This window comes from Haliotis rufescens, unplaced genomic scaffold (assembly GCF_023055435.1).
Source record: "Haliotis rufescens isolate VD_foot unplaced genomic scaffold, xgHalRufe1.0.p SCAF_7, whole genome shotgun sequence".
NCBI classification, from domain to species: domain Eukaryota; kingdom Metazoa; phylum Mollusca; class Gastropoda; order Lepetellida; family Haliotidae; genus Haliotis; species Haliotis rufescens.
This window is the reverse complement of record NW_025964361.1, coordinates 32,401,017-32,420,597: the sequence shown is the minus strand read 5'-3', so window position 1 is coordinate 32,420,597 and position 19,581 is coordinate 32,401,017. Positions and strand designations below refer to the sequence as shown.

The following is a 19,581-nucleotide window of genomic DNA, read 5'->3' as shown; positions in this document are numbered from 1 at the left end:
GGAGGATAATGTGAGTTCATTATAACCAATCCGACCACGTCTCTTTCGCTTTGAAGTTGAAGATATATTCCCTTGCCAATTATGTAGGATATAGATTTAAGACTTGAAGGTTATTTTCATTATTGAAGTGTAATTTTGACTTTGTGCGAAAAATCAGTCAGGTTTTATGTCCTTATCATTACTCTTGAGAATATGGTTGAAATATCACAACCACCTCTCATAACCACCTGTAAATGTACAGCATGGACATATGCTACTCAACATTTGAGAGGGATACATACTGTTACATAGAAGACAGCAACTGGTCTACTTGTTTAGTCACTTTTGTTAACTTCAAATGTAGGTGAACATGCCCAAGATGGTAGCATGGAATACTATTTGTCTGACATCATTTCCAAGCATCCAATCACACACATTCAGGTCAGGACCCGTGAAGATCTGGGGTAGAATAGGTCTTCAGCAACCCATGCTTGCTGTAAAAAAAGGCAACTATGCTTGTCGTCAAAGGCGAATAACGGGATCGGTTGGTCAGCTTCTTAGTGTTTTGATACAATATAGCAGTAAACAAAAACAAGAAGGAAATCTCTAATTTTCAAGGACATTTGAAACATGTGGATAGCAACCCTTGATATGTTTCATCCGCTGCCCCCTCATTGCAGGAGTCTGGTTGTCACAAAAAGTAGGAGAGGCTGATTGAATTTGGATTAACGCACTTCGAACAGTATTCCAGTTATATTCACGGGTCTTCAGCTTCATGTGGAAGGAAGGCCTGAAGTGATGCTGGTCTGAATACTTTTACCATATTGGTGAAGCCCATGAACAAGGGCATTGTGCTGACAAATCTAGAAACATAATCGGGTGAACTGGGATTCGAACCCATGATCATAGGTTTCTTTTGAATGACTAATGGTTGCAACTCTGCACAGCGAGTTGCGGCGCCCTAGATGTCTGGTGCCGTTAGTTTTAATAACGTGGTGGTTAATGTCCGACACCTGTGACATTTAGGAATTTTTGGCCACATCAAACCTACATTAGTACATGCCTTGAAATAAATCCAACAATGTTCAAAGCTTCTTAAACCAAACTCACACCGAAGACACAGGTTCGATTCCCGACATGGGTACAATGTGTGAAGCCCATTTCTGGTGTTACCTGACGTGATATTGCTGGAATATTGCTAACCACACTCACTCACTCACTCACTCACTCATTATATATATTTTTAATATCATTAAAGTAACTGTATGGTTGACACATTGTTTTTTTTCGATTACAAATCATCAATTTTAAAATTTCACAACATGACTGTGTCGTGCTAAATATGTAAAGGTTTCCAGGTTCATTTTGTCATGGTGATGGGAGTTGCCATCTATTGTGTCAACAAAAAAAAGGTTTTAAATAATTTTGACTGTTTTGTGTACTGTTGAGTGAACACATTTGTCTTCACTTTATATATGCTGATAGGCTATGTGTAGTCTAACATTTAGTCCCAGAAATATTATTTAAAAATATGTATCTGCAAAATAGAAAAGGGGCGGTTGGGTAGCCTAGTGGTTAAAGCGTTCGCTCGTCACGCCGAAGACCCGGGTTCAATTCCCGACATGGGTACAATGTGTGAAGCCCATTTCTGGTGTCCCCCGCCGTGATATTGCTGGAAAATTGCTAAAAGCGGCGTAAAACCATACTCACTCACTCACTCACTACAAAATAGAAAAATAAAATCCAAAGGGAGCACAGGACAATGCTTAAATTCAACCTAGAGCGGGGCAATCTAGACTTGCCAAATCTCTTTTTTAATATATTCTCTGGGGTCTGGAAGACAGACTAAGCTATGTGCTACTCTTCATTCTGGGCAATGATTAATACATAGAATGTGATGTACAACTATCATGGATGCTCTAACATGCATAATATGCACAAGTTCTGCTACATGTTCAAAAGTTCAGTGGCTGAAACAGTCCTCTTCCAAACCTAGTTTGTTTAGGTGATCATTGTATGACACGGGTGGTCCAGTCATCCGAGCCACAGCATTGATTCACTGTGCGGAGTTGCTTCCCTTGTGTGTCGGAACCCTATGATGGTGGGTTTGAATTCCATATGATAATGTTTCTTGGTCAGTCAGCACCTTACCTTTGCTCATGGGTTTCACCAAAGTGGAAAACGTTTGAGGTCTGCATTCGTCTCCCACATCAAGCTGACATGCTGTGATATGACTGAAATCCTGTTCAAAGCAGCGTTTAACCAAACTTACTCACTTAGACCATCATGTATATGAGATGTCTACTAAAGGATTTGTCATGACTCCTGACTCCATGATGCCTAAAAAAATTGAAATGGTTCTGATTATCTAACCTTGATAATCTAGCGTTGAGCCTTTTAGCCAGTGGTAATCTGTGTTGTTGACAAGACAAAGAGCACTTATAAAATAAAACCAAACACTACTAACCGAAAAGCAGTTCTCCAATATTGTTGCAGGATTTTTTAAAAAAATGGCCTACCTACCCACTCTATTTCCTAATGTAATCAAAACTACGAAACTGTGTTTATTATGCCCATCAAACCTGTTCAGGAGGAGTAAGGGTGCCAACCCCCACCCTCTAGGCATCCGGCATACCACTTTATTTGTCTTGGCATCTAATTATAGAACTCGGGGTCGTATCAGTGTACAGAGGTGGTACAAGCAAATTAGATTGGGATTTTCATATAGAATGCATGACCATGTATGCTCATAAACTTAGGGATAAATATTTTATTGATTTTCACTCATTGCAAGGGAATTATTTTTTTTCAACTTTGAAAAATTGGCATCCACATTCAAGAAAAATATCTTGTGGTATCCAACATACAGCACGCGGCAATGGAATACTACTTGACAGGGCCTGGAATCTGGCGTACAGCACGCGGCAATGGAATACCACTTGACATGGCTCTGCATCTGGCGTACAGCACTGCGACAATGGAATACCGCTTGACATGGCTCGGCATCTGGCGTACAACACTGCGGCAACAGAATACCGCTTGATAGGGCTCGGCATCCAGCGTACCAAAAGGGGGTTTGGCACCCTCAGGAGTGACACAGAAACCACTCACTGTCCAACCCCCAGCACTTGCCCAGTCTGAAAATGAAAGGCAAAATATATAAAAAATAGCGATGGAGGGTGAGATTGCCTGGGGGTTCTTGCACTTACTCACTTGGTAGCTACCATGTTCCTTTTCCCCCACTTGTTCACTGTAGTTTCTGTGAAGTAGTTTCAACTGGGTGTCTCTTCCCATGGACGAGACAACGAAAAAACTGCTGCAATCAGTTCCAAGCAAAATACAAATTAGGATGGTTCAGTATTTTACAGCAAATAAACTAACTGAGAAATAAACACAAATCACTTCCACGTTAGTCTGGAGCCCAAACCAACCCTTAAACCCGACCCAGCGGTCACCACAACTCCCTCAAGTATGCCCCACGGACAACCTGAACTCAAATAGCATATCCTCAAGTCTTTAATTTTGTCCATTTGGTGCTTATCTAATATTTAACATGGTATGAAAAGCTTTTCATTATTTCAGGTAGAGCTGTCGTGCCATGCCGACTCCTCCCAAGGGAGACTGGTAGAGGGAAGCAATCACAAGGGGTGAAGAGAAGAAGCGCTGCTTCTTGCTGCTACTCACACCAAAATTGCCAATACAGGCAAGTTGGATGGTGATGGAGAAACGGTTCACCCAGAGAAGCTTGCAGCAAATCAGTATGGAGCATTACATAACTTATACCTAACAGTTTGGAGATCACAATATGGCCTCTGAGGAGACGTTCCTTCAACAAGTTAATATTGAGTTGGTCGAAGGCTGGGAAGCTAAGCTGAGCTCTGGAGGACGGATCTATTATGTGGAGTAAGTCATTACCTCTATACTATATAGCACTGTCATGTGGAGGGGTTTATCATTTCAGGGACAAGTTGTTTTGGTTTTATGTTAGATTATTTTTGGGATTTTTGGAAAGTGTTTTATGTATTATGTTTTCAGATTATTGGATGAGACAAATGTACAGAAAATAATGTTTGTGTAAAGTTGGGGCATGTATTAGATATCAGTGTTTGTATATTTAGTGTTGGGTATTCATTGAAGAAATGTTTGTCTGTTTGCTTGTGACTTTCAACATTGTATCTGTTGGCAAGTTAACGGTCAAATTTCAGCGCTGCTTCCATATCAAAATTATCTCTGGTAGCCCACATAGTGACATTATCTTGCAGTTATGTTGATGTTTATATTCTTTAAAAACTATAAAATTGATTTGCTGCCATATTGATACATAATTTGTTTTAAAACAATAATGTGATGACATGACATCAATGTTTCAGTAGTTTGTTTCCATGAAAAGCTATATTCCCTTTATATCATGCAATGGCTCTCAACGCCTACAGTGATGACATGACATCAATGTTTCAGTAGTTTTATTCCATGAAAGGTGATATTCCCTTTATGTCATACAATGGTTCTCAACCCCTTCAGTGATGACATGACATCAATGTTTCAGTAGTTTTATTCCATGAAAGGCTAAATTCCCTTTATGTCATACAGAGGTTGTCAACCCGTTCGGTGATGACATGACATCAATGATTCAGTAGTTTTATTCCATGAAAGGCTATATTCCCTTTATGTCATACAGAGGTTGTCAACCCCTTCGGTGATGACATGACACCAGTGTTTCAATAGTTTTATTCCATGAAAGGCTATATTCCCTTTATGTCATACAACGGTTCTCAACCCCTTTGTTGATGACATGACATCAATGTTTCAGTAGTTTTATTCCATGAAAGGCTATATTCCCTTTATGTCATACAACGGTTCTCAACCAATATATTTTTTCCAAGGTAGTCTGCTAGTGTTTTTCACATGTAAATGTAGACAGAATGTTCACCATAACTGTCTGAATCCAGCCCTTTGATAAGGAGGCTCGCGAGAGCGTTGGGTCTATCTCCTTGGACTGAGCCGTGACGTAATTACGTCATTAGTCACTATGACAGTCCTATTATTTGCGGCAAAATTCCTCGGGATGAGCTATAAGATTTGTGTAATTTGTCTATAACACCTCCTGCAGGTGCTTGTCTATGAAGGGGACGTGCCAGCTAGCTGACTTGCCAATATTCTTGTGGCTGAAGACGTTCCAGGTTTGGTTGTGTAGGTTTCCTGACATTAATCTGGAACAAACAATTTGAGTACTTTCTTTATTTTGTAACTCATAAATTTTATTGGTTTTAAAACCTATTGCAACTAGTCAAATATATTTTTTTTGATGCAAAATGTTTTTGGTCAATATGCCATGAGAGACAAAAAAGTCATTTAAAGGTTGTCTGGGTTGATTTGAGGTTTTTGACTTAAAAAATTCCTGACATAAAAGTTAAAACTGCAATAATCATAGTGAAAGGTGATACAAAAGTATTTTCAATGAAGTAGAGCATTTATAAGAATTCCTTTTTTAATTATTTTTTTACAGCAAAATAAGTTTTCTGTACTAAGTGTAATTTATTGTTTTATTCATGACATTCAGTAGTTGCTTAATATGTTTTGTCAGAAACACCATGAGAAGATGGGTTTTTTCATAAACGCTAGATAATACCTTTCCAGTCATATTGATATTGGGAATATTTTTCTGTATGGATCACTGTGTTTCATTATCTTGATGAAGATAAAATTAGAGCATTAAGAATATATTACATGCATAATAAATAATAGCATGTCTCCATCTCTCTTTGTAAGTTATAATTAAGTTTTCCAATTTCCATCCAAACATCTTCATCGGATGATTTAAGGATACTGTTTTCCCCACAACTAGTCATTATTCACATGGCCTTCAAACTTTTCTCTTTCATTAAGTCTATATTTGGAAAAAACTCTTCCTTCATCGTGTACAGACATATTTATGTCTCCATATATCCTAATATAGTATACTAATTAGGTGCTAATGCTGATATATTCCATCCCCAATATTCCTTGAAGTCCTGTTTCTGTAGAGGATCAGGGTATTGGTAACTACTGATGCAGCTTTCTTACTACGTCAAGCCAGACTGTTTTTGTGAAGTGCTATATTGTCATTGAAGTTGGCACCTATTGATTGAATTAAGGCAGGCGTGAGGACTTCAAAGCTTTTGGATGAAGTTCGATTGACAGATTATTTATTATATGGAATTAAGACTTTTATGTGCCATTTTGGCGGACATATTGGATAATGTTAGCAACAAACTGAAACACGTCCTGATCAAACCACGTGCTATTAAAATAGTAATGATAGATATCATTTAGAGTTGTTTTTTAAGGGTTCTGCTGTTTTAATTAGTGACTACAACGTTCAATTTTGCCGATCAAGGGGTTAGATCAGCAACAAAAACGTTAGGAAAAGTTTTCTGGCAATGTTTGGTGATTCATTCAGCTTGTTATGTCATGCTTTAGGAAATCACACCCGAGGGTCTTTTGATATCAATTATGTCAAAACGAATCAATCAAGTTTTAAACCCAAAGGATTGCTGAGAAGTTTGAAACTTTTATTGACGAGTGTTGATACATTTGATATCAAAAGACACAAGGGTGAGATTCTATTTATCATCCAAAATCTTTCAGTCAACATTTTTAGTTTGTAAACAGTAATAACTAGTGTCTTGAGTGTGAAAAGTACAGTTCACCAGCTTCAGTGGCAGAGAGGTAAGTGATGTCATTGTGTCTGACACCATGATTCTAACTGATCTTAGTGTTTTGGAATTATTTTTAATTTCGTCCAGAAAATTTTGAAGAAAATAATTTATCCTGAGGATTAAAATAAAATGGATGTCCTGAAACCAAAATGTGTAATTTTTGTAAAAATGTTTATGTTCCTCCTTTCACTGAAAAATATTGTGTTTTGAAGCAGTGAGGGAAAAAGAACACTGTTCTTTTTAGCTCCCTCTAAACAGAAAATAGTACTGGTCTCGTCCAGTTCCAGTTGCCGTGAACTGTTTATCAAAGAGAAGTAAATTTCAAATATGTTCCCTATAATATATTCCACATCAGTGTGACTACAGCAAGTCAGCCTTTGTCGCTGTGCTGTGTGCCGTGGTCAGATTCATTAGAAATCAAATCTAGATCAACTTGTGTCTAATAGAAATGACCTACCAGCATTAACAAGTGAAGTCACCCACCGTCAATAGGAATCTACATTTACTATGTGTGCTGGAGGTACGTTATTAACATATTGAATTCCATACACACCATTCAACACATATGTATAGAACCTTATCACAGACGTGATAGGGAATAATTATGTAAGATCATGTCGTGGTAATGGAGACCGACTGTTATTCTGGAGTGGCTCAGTGCCAAAAAATGTGTATAATTCATTCAGGTGGAGTAGGACTTCCTAGCTGAAGTAGTTCCTATGTTTGTGTCGTGCTCACAGACAGAGTTTGACATTTTGATATAGTTCACCAACTTGAAAGAATTTGCCAATCCCTGTTTACTCATAGTAAGGCTCTAACTTTCGTCTCATACTGTATGGAGAGAGGGGACCAGGTCCAGTATACTATATAGAGAGAGGGGACCAGGTCCAGTATACTATATAGAGAGAGGGAGCAGGCCCTGTATACTGTATAGAGAGAGGGGACCAGGCCCTGTATACTATATAGAGAGAGGGGACCAGGTCCAGTATACTATATAGAGAGAGGGGACCAGGCCCTGTATACTATATAGAGAGAGGGGACCAGGTCCAGTATACTATATAGATAGAGGGGACCAGGCCCTGTATACTGTATAGAGAGAGTGGACCAGGTCCAGTATACTATATAGAGAGAGGGGACCAGGCCCTGTATACTGTATAGAGAGAGTGGACCAGGTCCAGTATACTATATAGAGAGAGGGTACCAGGTCCAGTATACTATATAGAGAGAGGGGAGCAGGCCCTGTATACTATATAGAGAGAGGGGACCAGGCCCTGTATACTGTATAGAGAGAGGGGACCAGGCCCTGTATACTGTATAGAGAGAGGGAACCAGGCCCTGTATACTGTATAGAGAGAGGGTCCTAGGCCCTGTATGCTGTATAGAGAGAGGGGACCAGACCCTGTATACTGTATAGAGAGGGAACCAGGCCCTGTATGCTGTATAGAGAGAGGGGACTAGGACACTATATACTGTATAGAGAGAGGGGACCAGGCCCTGTATACTGTATAGAGAGAGGGGACCAGGCCCTGTATAGTGTATAGAGAGAGGGGACCAGGCCCTGTATATTATATAGAGAGAGGGGGCCAGGCCCTGTATGCTGTATAGAGAGAGGGAACCAGGCCCTGTATACTGTATAGAGAGAGGGTGACAGTTCTGTATGCTGTAAAGAGGGAGGGGACCAGGCCCTGTATATTATATAGAGAGAGGGGACCAGGCCCTGTATATTGTATAGAGAGGGAACCAGGCCCCTGTATACTGTATAGAGAGAGGGTCCTAGGACCCTGTATACTGTATAGAGAGAGAGGGGACCATGCCCTGTATACTGTATAGAGAGAGGGTCCTAGGCCCTGTATGCTGTATAGAGAGAGGGGACCAGACCCTGTATACTGTATAGAGAGGGAACCAGGCCCTGTATGCTGTATAGAGAGAGGGGACTAGGACACTATATACTGTATAGAGAGAGGGGACCAGGCCCTGTATACTGTATAGAGAGAGGGGACCAGACCCTGTATACTGTATAGAGAGGGAACCAGGCCCTGTATGCTGTATAGAGAGAGGGGACTAGGACACTATATACTGTATAGAGAGAGGGGACCAGGCCCTGTATACTGTATAGAGAGAGGGGACCAGGCCCTGTATAGTGTATAGAGAGAGGGGACCAGGCCCTGTATACTGTATAGAGAGAGGGTAACAGTTCTGTATTCTGTAAAGAGGGAGGGGACCAGGACCCTGTATACTGTATAGAGAGAGGGGACCAGGACCCTGTATACTGTATAGAGAGAGGGGACCAGGTCCTGTATACTGTATAGAGAGAGGGTAACAGTTCTGTATTCTGTAAAGAGGGAGGGGACCAGGACCCTGTATGCTGTATAGAGAGAGGGGACCAGGACCCTGTATACTGTATAGAGAGAGGGTCCTAGGACTCTGTATACTGTATAGAGAGAGGGTAACAGTTCTGTATTCTGTAAAGAGGGAGGGGACCAGGACCCTGTATGCTGTATAGAGAGAGGGGACCAGGACCCTGTATACTGTATAGAGAGAGGGGACCATGCCCTGTATACTGTATAGAGAGAGGGGACCAGGCCCTGTATAGTGTATAGAGAGAGGGGACTAGGACACTATATACTGTATAGAGAGAGGGGACCAGGCCCTGTATACTGTATAGAGAGAGGGGACCAGGCCCTGTATAGTGTATAGAGAGAGGGGACCAGGCCCTGTATACTGTATAGAGAGAGGGTAACAGTTCTGTATTCTGTAAAGAGGGAGGGGACCAGGACCCTGTATACTGTATAGAGAGGGGACCAGGACCCTGTATGCTGTATAGAGAGAGGGGACCATGCCCTGTATACTGTATAGAGAGAGAGGGGACCAGGCCCTGTATACTGTATAGAGAGAGGGGACCAGGCCCTGTATACTGTATAGAGAGAGGGGACCAGGCCCTGTATACTGTATAGAGAGAGGGGACCAGGCCCTGTATACTGTATAGAGAGAGGGGACCAGGCCCTGTATACTGTATAGAGAGAGGGGACCAGGCCCTGTATACTGTATAGAGAGAGGGGACCAGGACCCTGTATACTGTATAGAGAGGGGACCAGGCCCTGTATACTGTATAGAGAGAGGGGACCAGGCCCTGTATACTGTATAGAGAGAGGGGACCAGGACCCTGTATACTGTATAGAGAGAGGGGGCCAGGCCCTGTATACTGTATAGAGAGAGAGGGGACCATGCCCTGTATACTGTATAGAGAGAGGGTCCTAGGACTCTGTATACTGTATAGAGAGAGGGTCCTAGGACTCTGTATACTGTATAGAGAGAGGGTCCTAGGACTCTGTATACTGTATAGAGAGAGGGTCCTAGGACTCTGTATACTGTATAGAGAGAGGGTCCTAGGACTCTGTATACTGTATAGAGAGAGGGTCCTAGGACTCTGTATACTGTATAGAGAGAGGGTCCTAGGACTCTGTATACTGTATAGAGAGAGGGTAACAGTTCTGTATGCTGTAAAGAGGGAGGGGACCAGGACCCTGTATATTGTATAGAGAGGGAACCAGAACCCTGTATAGTGTATAGAGAGGGAACCAGGACCCTATATACTGTATAGAGAGGGGACCAGGAGGGGACATCTTTGTGGTTGCTCCAGTGACAAGAACAGTCATATCCCTTGTTGGCGAATCATTAACATTGTCAGACATCCTTTATCAAATCTTTATTTGCAGGCAATAGAAACACATTGAATTGCCTAGTATTGAATCAGGTGCTTCATCACAGCCCTCATTAAGCCCAACCATGTATATAACAGCACCTTGTGATTAGATGCGTAGTTCCCGTTATGAATGACCTTATCACCAATGACAGGCCATCAGCTGAAGCCGTTCTGGGGATTTACTGGACAAGGACTTATCATCCCCTGGGTCAAAACCTCATGATCATATTATCATTCACGACCGTGAATGTTGTCTTGGTAAGATCTCTATTGTTAAAACAATGGCTGTGATGGGAAGTCAGGGCTCGGAGCATTTCATCTGCTAAACGTAAAATGGTGTTCCCCCGAAGCTAGGGTTAGAGAAAGCTTTAGCGGACGGTCAACTGATGTGGAAGTGTTCTGTATGAGGTATAATCAGGGAGGGTCATGCCTTCTGGGCGGAGGGACGGCGTCATAATACAACGACCCTTAAGTGCCAACACTTGCTTCAGATTGTGTCGGAGTATACGTTCTTGCCACTCATGTTGCATGTGTTTGCCAATAATGGAGTCTTTGGCCTAAATTTTTTCCACAGGAAGTGATTAACGGCAAACATTAGTGATTTTTTCCCCCATCTTATGTTGCGTGTAAAGTTTATTGATTGACAGCTTTATAACACATCCATGCATCATTTGACCAATAATGTTGGCCATATATAGTGAAAAATTTCAGTGTTGTTACTTTTGATCAAGGTGAAATATTTTTGTGCAAGTTAATGATTAGGACAATAAAAAGTGTATGGATTTGACATTTTCATTATGAAAGTGGCTTTAAATGGCATGTCATATCGATGAAGAAGAAGAGGAACTGTCACAGCATCTGAAATGAAATGTGGTGGAAACTTGTAGCCTTCGAGCACCTGGTGACTTGATATTGACAGGCGTTTATGATTACACACTGGGAATATGTCTTGTAGGGTGTGCACAGGCTCTTCAAGGATGCTCCATGTTCAGGTCCCAGGCTTCTTAATTTGTCGTAAAAAATATGGAGTGACTTCAGGAGACATTTCAGTGGATTTCAAAACGTTTTATTGTAGGCATGTGGAGGACATTTCCACATTTGATGCATTAGTGACAAAAATGATGATCGATGCAATTCCCTATTTTGACTTGTACTATATGTTCCCGTTTTTGTTTCAGGTGAAAAATTTACTTGCATTTGCATGTGTTTGTGATGGTTCACCAGTGGGGCAGGATATGCTCACCTTTTCGCGAACACCTGGTATCATTACTACTTGATACGAATTCATAAACACATGTTCTTTATAGACTCAGAATCGTGCAATGGACTCAGCTCTTGGCAGAATTTTGTCGCTTTTATTGCAATAGTTGTGCCACTAATGTATGAGTGGAAATTGGCACTTGGTGGCCTAGTGGCTAAAGTGTTCACTTATCATGTTGAAGTCCTGGGTTTGATTCCTATCATAGTGGGAAGCACATTTGTGTTGTCCCCTGCTGTGATGTTGCTGGAATATTGCTATTGTCACTCTAAAAAGATACCAACTCACACACATTGCGCCCTTCATTATAGGACTAACTCATGGCAAATGCATAGCTCCCAAAAAATTACTTACAGTTTTACAGTTTTACGCTGACAAGATGTTTTTTTCCCCATCACAAAACACATTACAAGCTGATCACCACGAGCAAGTAACATAGAAAATACCACTCAACAAGTCTGAACTGAAGTACGCAATTTAATCCTATTATTATGCTATTATGCCACTAAAATAACACAATATTGGAATATATTATTCCTGATAAAATAATAATTTCAGATACATTTTCTTCAGACCATTGCATAAAAAATCTTTGAATTTGTATCATTGGGAACTTTTGATCAAATCACTGGTAGATTGGAAAAAAACGTGTGTACATCTGATTGCTATTTATGAGAAAAAAAACATGGTAATCTTAATCTCTGCATATACAACAATGCCTTTGATAGCAGGAAATACATTTTAAATGGTAAATCATCATGTCTGGTGATGTTTTATATTAAATTTCATATTTTTGTTGACCAAATTTGTTGTACCTGTTCATTCGCTGAAGGGATACGATGTGTTTTTTGTAACTGCGTGTAACACTTGATGAATCTGTTTTTACACTATGAATCATAAACAACTACTGTTCTAGTCTGTTTTCAAACACTGAAACGTGTGGTGTAGATCGTGTTAGGCAGGTAGAGCAATTATGGCTGGGACGGGTAACTCGGGTACTCAGGTCAGGTGGGTCCTGAGTAGGACCCGGGTACCCACTGGACTACCTGTGACTGGGGCTGGGACGGGTAACTTGGGTACTCAGGTCAGGTGGGTCCTGAGTAGGACCCGGGTACCCACAGGACTACCCGGTATGACTATGGATGTTGCACATTTTCAGAGGGAGTTCTGATTATAGTCACAAATAAAGTTTTTAACTTTGATAAACAGGATGTTATTTATTTCTCTTTTCTGATCTTGTGCTCATGTGTTTCAGTCACTGGTTGGCCTCATCCGTACTTAATTAAATACACACCACTGTGAAATGGCTGGAATATTGCAGGGTTAGAAAATTGGTCTCCTTACACAATAATTCATCATTGTCAGGAATCACTTGCCCCTTAAAAAAAGTCACAACCATCTTGCAAATGTAGCCTTCATCTTGTGTTTATCGGAAATTAACAGTCCCTATTTCGTGTCTGTTTTGTTTGTATTCTGACATGTGAATTTAATGGACCATTGTTTCAAGATCAACACACAATGTTTTTTTATCAGTTGATAAATTCATTCTGGTTTATTCAATGAAGTCGACAGGCATCTTGTCCTAAAAGACAGCATCATTTATATCTTGCCATAAAAACCATCCTAGAGTATAATCCATATTGTTTCTTTCAATTTTGGAATGTGTTGCATGTAAAGCCGAGCCCATCAGAACGGAAGATATTAGGTCTAGTAATTGTTCACATGTGGAAGATGGGAATTTGATCGAGTGTATTATTGACAAGCCCACATTGCTGATGAGGAGGAGTTTGTGAGGAGACTAGCGAGGTCAAATACCAGCTGTCCGGCAGGAATACAAGACATTTAGCCCCTGATCAGAGGTAGATGATTCGGATTGTCAGTTTCACCTGGTCAGATGAAGTAGTTGACAACAATGTGAATAGTTGTGATGGCAATAGTTTGTAAATGTGCAAAAAGAAATTGAACTTCTTTGATTAGTTGTTAGGGTGATGGTATATGAGTGAGGTAGTGAGTTGGGTTTAAGCCACTTTTACCAGTTCTCCAGTTATGTCATGGGTGTCAGCTTAATGCGGGTGGAAAGCCCAAAGGTGTAAGTACCACTTTGGTGAAACCCAAGAGCACGGGTATGGTGCTAATAAACCTAGAAATATAATCGGGGCAAACCAGGATTTGAACTCACAATTCCTAGGTTTCTGGCAAACCCAAGGGACGCAACTCTGCACAGTGAATTGCAGTGCCTTGGACTTCTGGGCAATCATGCCCCCTGTGATATACATGTGTGAGGACCAAGGAAATAGGATGTGCATGTGATCGTTTCTTGAAACAGTTGCAAGAAAAATATAATATGGCTATCATGTTTAGGATATTAAGGTCTGGATGTTACTGAAGTTGTGTTTGACATTGACGCAGCTACAAGAAGAATATCCGGCGGTTTGTTGCTCATGTGGCCAACATTGATACACTGACTACCATTAGTCTACAGGGCAATAGTATGTTGAGAAAGTGTGATGAGTAATGACTCGTTAGTAGTCCGTTTTCCGTGTAGGAAATCTTTTCCTATTTTGGTATCTTGTGTGAGTGAGTGAATACTGTTTTCACCACGACATTTTTGCTGCTTTTTCACATGGTCCTGTGTACGGCACACAAGTCTCAAATCAGACGAAGTTATGCAGCATTGGAGGTGGAGAGTAGGTGGATGGGTGACTGTTCGTTAGCTTGACTCATCAGTGTTAGGGCTTCAACCCTGCCCCAAACTGAAGCACATGTTGCATTTATAGACATGTGCTTCTTGGGCAAGTGATTTTCACCCTCTCTTTTACCCAGCTGTGAACCAGGTTGGATGAGATGGGAATGTTACTGTTAACCTTCTGTCACTTAACAGGCAGCTTCAGTTGTATACTCTCCAGGGAGCTGATAATGAAAATCGATTGCACAATGATCCAATTATCGGCCCCGTAATAACGGTTTCTAGCACCATGCCCATTCACTTGGTGATTGTATTCTACTGCATTATAAATGGACTTGTCGGAACAAGAGTAAAATTTTCTGTTTTTAAATGAAATTTCTCACGCTTTCATACAGCTCTAAGATTTCTGTAGCGATCAAGTCCTTGTATGATGTGGATTAAGGGAGCTTGCAGTATCAATACTGTATGTCTATGATTAAAGCTCTGTTAGGGGTTCCCAAGCTTTTCCTCTATCTAGAAAGGTCAAAGGTGATGATGTTATCTTATCAGAGGTAATGCTCTGTTGTTGGACTGATTTTGGCAGAACTGCAGGAATCAGTGTATATGGATGCTTATATAATACCCTGATAGTGGGAGGGCGATACCAGGGTTATCACGCTGTCAGGGGCTTCAAGCAGCTGATAGTAGCCAGGAAATATTGACAGCTTGGATTAGAATATCCCTCTTGCTCAAACTAGTTGTCACTGAAGTAGCATGTTGTCTTCATATCAATATTTGATAAATCTTGACGACTGTTATGGTACGTCCATGCTTCATCGGTAATAATATCAAACAATCAATATGTTAAATGATTATTTTATGACATCATGCATTTGAAGTGAAGACCATGTTCTCTTTTATTCTAAAATACCAGTTCTTTTAATTTGTTTTGTTGTCATTTAGGGCTCTGTGATGAACGGTGAACCCTGTGATAAGGTTCCAGAACAGAGAGTGACCTTTCAATATGAGGGTTGTATGGCCCTGAAGACTGCATGTAAATCACAGTCGTTGATTAGTTCCTCAAAGCAAAGCTGTCTTTTGTGAGGATCAGTCAGTGTCGATTCCCAGATATTGTTGCCAATGTCAGTGGAAGGTTCAGTGGAACATTTATCAATAACCTTGGTCACACATGTATGAAATTAACATGGAAATCGTTTATGTGTTAACAGGTCTAATTGTGTTCTAACGGATTTGTGTTCCCTGTGGTGATTCAAGAACAAATTGTTTTACAGCTCCCATCATTGTCTCCCCATGTAGATTCAATGACAGAATAGGCCCTCTACCCCACGCTTGTCTCCCCATGTAGGTTCAGTGATAGAATAGGTCCTCTGCCCCACGCTTGTCTCCCCATGTAGATTCAATGACAGAATAGGTCCTCTACCCCACGCTTGTCTCCCCGTGTAGATTCAATGACAGAATAGGTCCTCTACCCCACGCTTGTCTCCCCATGTAGATTCAATGACAGTATAGGCCCTCTACCCCACGCTTGTCTCCCCGTGTAGATTCAATGACAGAATAGGTCCTCTACCCCACGCTTGTCTCCCCATGTAGATTCAATGACAGAGTAGGCCCTCTACCCCACGCTTGTCTCCCCATGTAGGTTCAGTGATAGAATGGGTCCTCTGCCAATGCTTGTCTCCCCATGTAGGTTCAGTGATAGAATAGGTGCTCTGCCAATGCTTGTCTCCCCATGTAGATTCAGTGATAGAATAGGTCCTCTGCCCCACGCTTGTCTCCCCATGTAGGTTCAGTGATAGAATAGGTCCTCTACCCCACGCTTGTCTCCCCATGTAGGTTCAATGACAGAATAGGCCCTCTACCCCACGCTTGTCTCCCCATGTAGGTTCAGTGATAGAATGGGTCCTCTGCCAATGCTTGTCTCCCCATGTAGGTTCAGTGATAGAATAGGTCCTCTGCCAATGCTTGTCTCCCCATGTATATTCAATGACAGAGTAGGTGCTCTGCCCCATGCTTGTCTCCCCATGTAGGTTCAGTGATAGAATAGGTCCTCTGCCAATGCTTGTCTTGCCATGTCGATTCAATGACAAAATAGGTCCTCTGCCAATGCTTGTCTTGCCATGTCGATTCAATGACAGAATAGGTGCTCTGCCAATGCTTGTCTCCCCATGTAGATTCAGTGATAGAATAGGTGCTCTGCCAATGCTTGTCTTGCCATGTCGATTCAATGACAGAGTAGGTGCTCTGCCCCATGCTTGTCTCCCCATGTAGGTTCAGTGATAGAATAGGTGCTCTGCCAATGCTTGTCTTGCCATGTCGATTCAATGACAGAATAGGTGCTCTGCCAATGCTTGTCTTGCCATGTTGATTCAATGACAGAATAGGTCCTCTGCCAATGCTTGTCTTGCCATGTCGATTCAATGACAGAATAGGTGCTCTGCCAATGCTTGTCTCCCCATGTAGGTTCAATGAAAGAATAGGTGCTCTGCCAATGCTTGTCTTGCCATGTCGATTCAATGACAGAATAGGTCCTCTGTCCTATGCTTATCTCCTAAAGTTGGATATATCAACAGAAATTAATTTTTGTTTTCACCATTCTGCAAAACGATCTCCTATAGAGCTGCCATCACTAAATGGTAAAAGTGGTCATCCACAATCAAATGTCACAAGCCCTTCCTGAATTTCACTTGGATCACTAGCAGACGTAAGTTTATTTCAAACACTGAGAAAAGGTCCTCGCGGTCTGTTTATGCGAATTCAGTGTCTGAATATACATCCCTCACTCACTCATCTGTTACATCTAATACAACCTGCCTCCCTCAGACATGGGACTGTCTCACTGCCTGATTAGGGATACTCTCTGCACTGCCGTCTGCAGTGAACCCACCGTGTTGATGATGGTGCTCTTGCTACTATAATTTCTTGTGAAAGTGTCCCTGAATTGATGCTCACGTGTTGCAGTAGCTGCTGGAGTTGTTAATGCCAAGATCTTCACAAAAGTGGGCCAGTAACGGCCACAGACAGATCAGGCCAAGTCATTTCAGTCTGCAATGTATGCTGAATGGTTTTCTAGATAGGTACTGTTTCCTGGTGTCTAATTTTTTCGTTACCGTGTTAAATGTATCGAAACAGTCTAACGATCCAGAGTAGATATTTCACATCACATCAGGAAGTGTACATCACATGAGAAAGCCCTGAGGAGTTCCGTCCTTCACACAAGTCTCCAGGGTAGTCGGGCGATGCAGGAATACATTACCACTTCCTGTACGTAGTTAACGCATCGGGCACAAGCCTCTCTTTCACTTCAATGTGACAGATGTACTGTAGCAGGGGACAGATAGTTATTTACCTTGTTGGCAGCATGTTGCCGTATATGGACGTTACGAGAGACGCGTTGTTAGTGCTGTTCCAGGTGACTGATACTGTTAGGGGGAGTCCTACAGCACATACGTCGTGATATGTGATTTACAGTATGCTCGGATTGTTGTATACGTTGTCTGGAATCATTTCAGTCCAAGGCAAAAGAATCCAGAGTTGATAGGTTAGAAATTAATTTACACCCTGTAAGTCATTGACTCGTGACTACTTTCAGACATGTCTAGATAGTTTATTTGCATACATCACTATAATGTTGTTTTTTTGGCATGTCAGTAAAGTGTATCATGCTATTAAATTTTCAGGCTTCATGCCATCAGGGTAATATGCCAATACCGCTGTGGGGATTCTGGGTTAGAATTGGTCTTCAACAATCTATGCTGGTCGTAAGAGATGACTGAATGGATTAGAGTGTTCTGGCTGGCTGACTTGGTGGATGCATGTCATTGTATCCCAATTGTTAAGGCCGATGCTCGTGATGTCAATCACTGGATTGCCTGGTCCGGACTTCTTTATTTACATTCCGCCATCATATGGTTGGCATATTACTGAGTACAGCGGTAAACAACAAACAAACAAACTAATATGCTAATAAGTGCCTAAACATTTTTTGAGACACATATATTTCTAACTTTGAAGGAATGTACGATAGGCGATATACAAATCATCAAGGAGTAGTTTTAGGGATATAGTGTTCTTATGCAGCCGTAAGTAAGGAACTGACTGATCTTTTTAGGTATGGAGACTTTAAATCCTGAGAGATAATTGTGTAGATTAAGTTGGCCATTTGTGCAAAGAAATAGAAAATCAATTTGTTGACCCTTTCAAATTATTTTGGAACTTTCATCATCTAATTGGTCCTGAAATAGAAGATGTAGTGGATAGTGTTCTACTGCTGGAACAGGTACGATTTTTTTTTCATGTTTCGTTGGTTTTGCTGAATGGCAACATTAATATTTCCTGGCTGTAATGTAGCTACGATGAAGACTGATGATGCCACTTGATGCAGCTGATATAAGTGAAAACCAAACTGAAGCTCCCTTACTGTGAAAATGTCTCTCTGTCTATTCATGGTCGACCCATAGTTTCCATGTAGGAGGAAATAACTCCAATTTCCTCCCTGGCAATGAATTCTTCACGCCAAATTTTGAAAGCCACGGCGGGCGAGAATCGTTTAAGATGGTCGTGAACGCGTGCTCATCCTGCAAGAGGAGGAAACTTGCATACCACTAACGATATTTGTATTGATGAAAACATGTCAGAAGTTGGTGGAAATAAGGTCCCTGGCTTAGCGTGTGGTGGTGGGGATAGAGTGTATTCCAAATACCATTTGAGCTGATCCAGGCTCGGACTGGTGACAGCTGAATGGAAGCACTGGCAGCTGATTGGGAGAGAGGGTATTTTTTTGTTTATTCCTGGGATTGGCAATGTTTGGAGACAAGGTTTTAATCTTTAGCAAATTTTTACTCATTTTATTTGATTGGGTGCTTTTTGTTCAGCTTTGAGAAGTGACAGATATCACTGAAAAACTAAGTGGAGTCTAACTGTCTGTAACAACATTAAACTGGCCTGATCGGTGACTCAATACGATCTGGTGTCAGAAAGTTTCAAGTGAGAATGGAAATATGTTTGTTGTTTAGATGGTCAAGCGGTGTATTTGGTACGTGATATGCAAGATTTCAAATTTAGTTGTGTTGCTTTTTCACATATTTGTATCCTTTTTCTGATGTTTTTAAGAATGCTGCAAAATATTTTTAAAACATAGCCAAAATATATCATTAACAACCCTGAATTAATTTGTTTCATCAAGTGATGCCTTTTTTTTTAAAACGAAATACTTGTGGGTATGAAAAGAGGAATATCAGAATATCATGACCTGATAGAT

General features: G+C 41.1%; 1 protein-coding gene across 1 annotated transcript in view; it reads left to right on the top strand.

The window, feature by feature from the left end:
* LOC124146027 overlaps positions 1-19,581 on the top strand; it is a 260,173-nt gene that overhangs the window by 19,463 nt on the left and 221,129 nt on the right. The window contains exon 2 of the mRNA XM_048387425.1: positions 3,562-3,882. Within this exon, the coding sequence (XP_048243382.1) occupies positions 3,785-3,882 (98 nt within the window). The 5' untranslated portion in view covers positions 3,562-3,784. The remainder of the gene's footprint in view (positions 1-3,561; positions 3,883-19,581) is intronic.